The sequence below is a fragment of the Temnothorax curvispinosus genome, unplaced genomic scaffold (genome assembly GCF_003070985.1).
Source record: "Temnothorax curvispinosus isolate PA1 unplaced genomic scaffold, ASM307098v1 QBEX01010107.1, whole genome shotgun sequence".
Taxonomy (NCBI): Eukaryota; Metazoa; Arthropoda; class Insecta; order Hymenoptera; family Formicidae; genus Temnothorax; species Temnothorax curvispinosus.
In genome coordinates this window covers 178,281-182,730 of record NW_020219887.1, presented here as the reverse complement: position 1 = coordinate 182,730, position 4,450 = coordinate 178,281, and the positions used below count along the sequence as shown (strand labels likewise).

General features: G+C 44.6%; 1 protein-coding gene across 1 annotated transcript; it reads right to left on the bottom strand.

Moving 5' to 3' along the window:
- Positions 1-595: 595 nt before the first annotated feature.
- LOC112459730 lies at positions 596-1,302 on the bottom strand. Its single transcript, XM_025023999.1, has 3 exons — positions 1,040-1,302; positions 718-949; positions 596-607 (listed from the first exon to the last, which is right to left on the bottom strand). Exons 1-3 carry the CDS (start codon positions 1,294-1,296, stop codon positions 596-598), a joined length of 501 nt encoding a protein of 166 aa, XP_024879767.1. The 5' UTR covers positions 1,297-1,302.
- Positions 1,303-4,450: the final 3,148 nt, after the last annotated feature.

Here is a 4,450-nt window from a genome sequence, read left to right as displayed (position 1 = left end):
CGAAAGGTAAACAACTGCGCTATCAGACTACCAAACGAGGACAACAAGAGGCTGTGCTTCAAGAACCACAGCAGGAAAGAGCGACTTCCCTTCGTGGTGTATGCCGATCTGGAGTGCTTGCTGAAGAAGACACAACCGGAGACGGAACACGCTTCATACGCCTATCAACATTATCGGGTATATAGTATAGCATACTACGTATAGTGCTCGTACGACGAAACGTTATCGACTTATCGATTTCGTCGCGATAATGACTGCGTCGCGTGGTTCACTGAGGAACTCAAAGAATTGGCGCTTCGCGTAAAGAACATCTTGTCCAACATTGTATGCATGGTAGATCTATCGCGAGACGAATGGAAGACATTTTACAGCGCGGCGCAATGTCACATATGCGAAAAACCGTTCGCGCCGGATGATATTCGTGTACGCGATCATTGCCACCTAACCCTGACCGGGCATTACAGAAGTCCAGCACATTCGACATGCAATTTGAATTATAAAGATTCTCACTTCATCCCAGTAATATTCCACAATCTGTCGGGCTATGACGCGCATTTCATTATCAAGGAGATAGCTGCCGCGTTCGAAGGCTCGATCAATGTACTGCCTATAACAAAGGAAAAGTACATCTCATTCACTAAACACGTGAAAGACACCGCGCGAAGATCAGATTCGCGGAGCGATATAAAATTGTACGTAGTATGTTACACTATATACCCGATGATGTTGATAGGCGTATGACGCGTGTTCCGTCTTCGGTCGTGTCTTCTTCAGCAAGCACTTCAGATCGGCATACACCACGAAGGGAAATCGCTCTTTTCTGCTGTGGTTCTTGAAGCACAGCCATTTGTTGTCCTCGCTCGGTAGTCTGATAGCGCAGTCGTTTACCTTTCGGCAATCCACAGTGTGAGACTGCAACTTGTCGCTCAAACTAAAGTAGTGAAGACATCTGCAAAAAAAAACACACTCAATTATTATATATTTTTTATACACAAAATATAAATTTATATATATTATTAAAAGAAGTAATTGTACTTACCGATCACAAATGTATTTCTGCCCATGGTGCTTGGTCAATTGTGAGCTCACGAGACGGGATAGATTCTTGATCCACGCAAAATGTCCAACATTGTTGTCTCGCGGATCCTGCACGTATAGTAAATTGACATGTTTATTACTCGTGCGGTCGGTAAGCTGTATTGGAAGAACGTTTGAAGTCTTCTTTCCCTCGATGGTATAGACATTGACGGATATATTGTTGAGTTGTTCGAATTTTTTAATTTGACTCAACGTCATTGGGAACTCAATGTACATTCAGTACCGTTGAATAATGCGGGTATGATGATTCCCGTTCTGAGTGTCTTTCGGCTGGATGCAGAGTAGCCGTCACGGCCCACGCAAAACACGCATTGTCCATAGACAGCACATTGATCACCGCGTTCTTCACTTTAATGTCTTTAGGCAATTTCAAGTGATACCCCGCGCGCAAAGGATTGTACCTGTTGACGTTCACCGTCAAATTGAGGATTCGCGTCAACGCTCACTCACTGTCGCGTTCCTGGAACTCCTCGAGTTTCGCTAATGTGGGCTCGATAACGTGCCGCTAGTACCACTCGCGCAAGTGCGATGTACGACAAAGTTCTATGTTATTTGTATTTATACCCTTATTAACACGATTATCACCCGCCACAAACTTCCCGTTGAACGCGGTATTCACTTTGACACAGTTATGTGTTTTTATAATGTCTCGCACTCGCTTGCACACTACGCTGCAGGCGTCTTCCAAAAACTGTCGCGGTTCTATATGGTCTGTATTAATTACCGTACCGGTTATTATCCGCGTTCCGAACGCAACATCGATGTCTCGCCATACGAGTTCTGCCGCGCGCGTGTCGCCACTGTTACCGGTGTTCGCATAATCACCACCGCTATGGATAAATTGTCTTTCCAATCGCGACTTTGCACCCTCGAGTCACGCTATTCTGGCAACCAACGATTGCCTCTGCCCGATCGTTGGATCGTTGGAGAGCCGCTGACGTTTGGCACTACTGCGTGTCTCGAGCTGCTCGACGAATTCCGCGTATTGCAGCGTCCATGTGAAAAATTCACTCAAGGTAGCGACTTGGTCGGACAGTTCCAATAAATCGCGTTTGGTTTGCTCGAATTAATCGTGGCCACAGGGCATGTTCGTAGTCGCTACATTTCGTCGGTATGACACGTTTTATAATCTGATAGTCGTCAACTTTAACCGTTAATATCTCGCTTCGCGGGGCAGAGCAACACTTTTTTCTGCCAGATTTGGTCGTTTTGTGCAAAAACGCGTCGATTAAGCCTAAGTTCAACGAAATTGGTGAGGAGGCCACTATTCTTCAGATTTACCAAAATTAATAATATTATTGCGCCCGTGCATTTTCCGTGGTGACGGCCAGTGTAAAGCGCGTCCTGGAAAATAGTTTCTTTAGCAACGGTTGTTGTTGTGGTGGTTGTTCTGTTCTGAATCTGTTACGGTTCTGATGTTTGTAAAGGCGTTCTTGGGAATTTAGCTAAAGTCTCTTTTTATTCCCGATTGTGCAGCCAGCGAATGTGCAGCCAACGCAATAATATTTAGGTAAAAGTGAATTACAGATTACTTAAAGAATTCGTAATTTGTCAGAGAAAAATTTCTAAATCGTAAAAGTTAGTATTTAGGTAAAAATAAAGTATTTTTTTTGCAAATTGGTAATTAGTAAAAATAAATTCTTTATTGTTAAAATAATTCGTAACGATGCACCCCCGGAAACTGCATCGTTCCGGCGTGAACACCCTGCCAAGACCGCCCGACCGACCACCCGCAGGGCAAAGAACGGGCACGGTGTGCCCAACGTATTTTTTATCGTTAAAATGTATCGTTAGGAAGTCCGCGAACGGACTTACCGCGGCGACCGTCTCGACGCGCCGAGCGGGGCCGAAAGCGACCGGAGACCGCCGAACGCGATTGCGGCGTCGGGACGCCGTAATCACCGATCGTTCCGCCGCACCGTCCTGGCGCTCGCGATTGCCGTCGCTACCCCTGCCACTCCGTAACGCCGTCGCGACGCGTATATAAGCCAGGCGTCGCTGTCACAATTTGCGATTCCTGATCATCCGTCTCACCGACCACACCGATCCTGAGTTTCGTACCAAGCCAGTCCGAACAAAAAATAGAGCGCCTCCGGCATTCTCTGTCTTCGCCAAGTGCGTCTCGGCTGACGACCAGCTTCATCCACAAGGCTATTCGAACGGGGGTAGAGCGCTTCTCTGCCTCCACCGAACGCTTCTCGGTGGCCGGACTCGCGCCGTTCTTCCTCGAGCTAGCCGCTTGTAGCCACCGCCGAGCGCTTCTCGGTAGTCGACCTCGCGCTAACTCGATCCTGCCGCCTACCGCGCCGACTTACTGCGATCTCGATTGCGCCTCGCGTTTCACATCGCATCCACGCCTTGCGCCCTTTTTCCCGCGCTCCGATCCGCGCCGCCCGGAAAACCTCTGTACCGCGATCCTGCACTATATTGTATGAATCGCTGTTACCGTTTCACCCGCGATTCAAGCCTTTGTAAATATCCCGCGGTCACTGTATTCGTTGTAAATATCTCCGCCGAAATCTTTACGACGCTTGTACATATATTAGAATAAATCTTTGTTTATTTCAGAAAACCGAGTCGTGTGTCTTTTCTCCGCGCCTACTCCGAACCCTGACCAGCCGCGAGCGAATCCGCACTTCGAAAGCTAGGTTGTTTCAAATTAATAGTTTGTTAAAAATAAATTACTACTTATTTAAAAATTAATTAGTAAAAAATAATTACTATTTTTTTCAAATAAAAGTTGTAGCAAACATTTTTTCCTACAAAACAAAAAAAAAGAAAAAAAATTCGACCAATGAGAGCCGAGATATCCAAACTTACCCTTATTTTCGAGATGGCCGTCGATGCACAGGGAAATTTTGTTGGAACTTTGTGAGTTCAGGCATCTCCTATGACTTTCTACTCACCCTAAAAAAATTAGCTGGTCTATTTGTTTTGTACATATTTGGTGTTTTTGATGCTAATAATTTCACTGTACTATCTAATCTTTTTTGTGTGTGAGAAGAACATATTTAATTTACTTATTTTAAATTTTAAATGTTAGAGATTGCTGAATACAAATATAAAATTTACCAAAATTTATTTTGTTGTTATTGCTTTTGTGAATTATAATTAATATTTCCAGACATAAAAACAACGTCTATCATAATATAATGGACTCAATTCAATTAATATTTTAACTTGCCTACAATACGAATTGCGCTACAGATCACTTTCTTGTTCTCTTCAACTTTTAGAAGACAGCAATTTACAAGACATTTACAAGACAGCATATACATACGTGTGTGATTTTGGATGCACCTTCACACACACACACACACACACACACACACACACACACACACACACACAC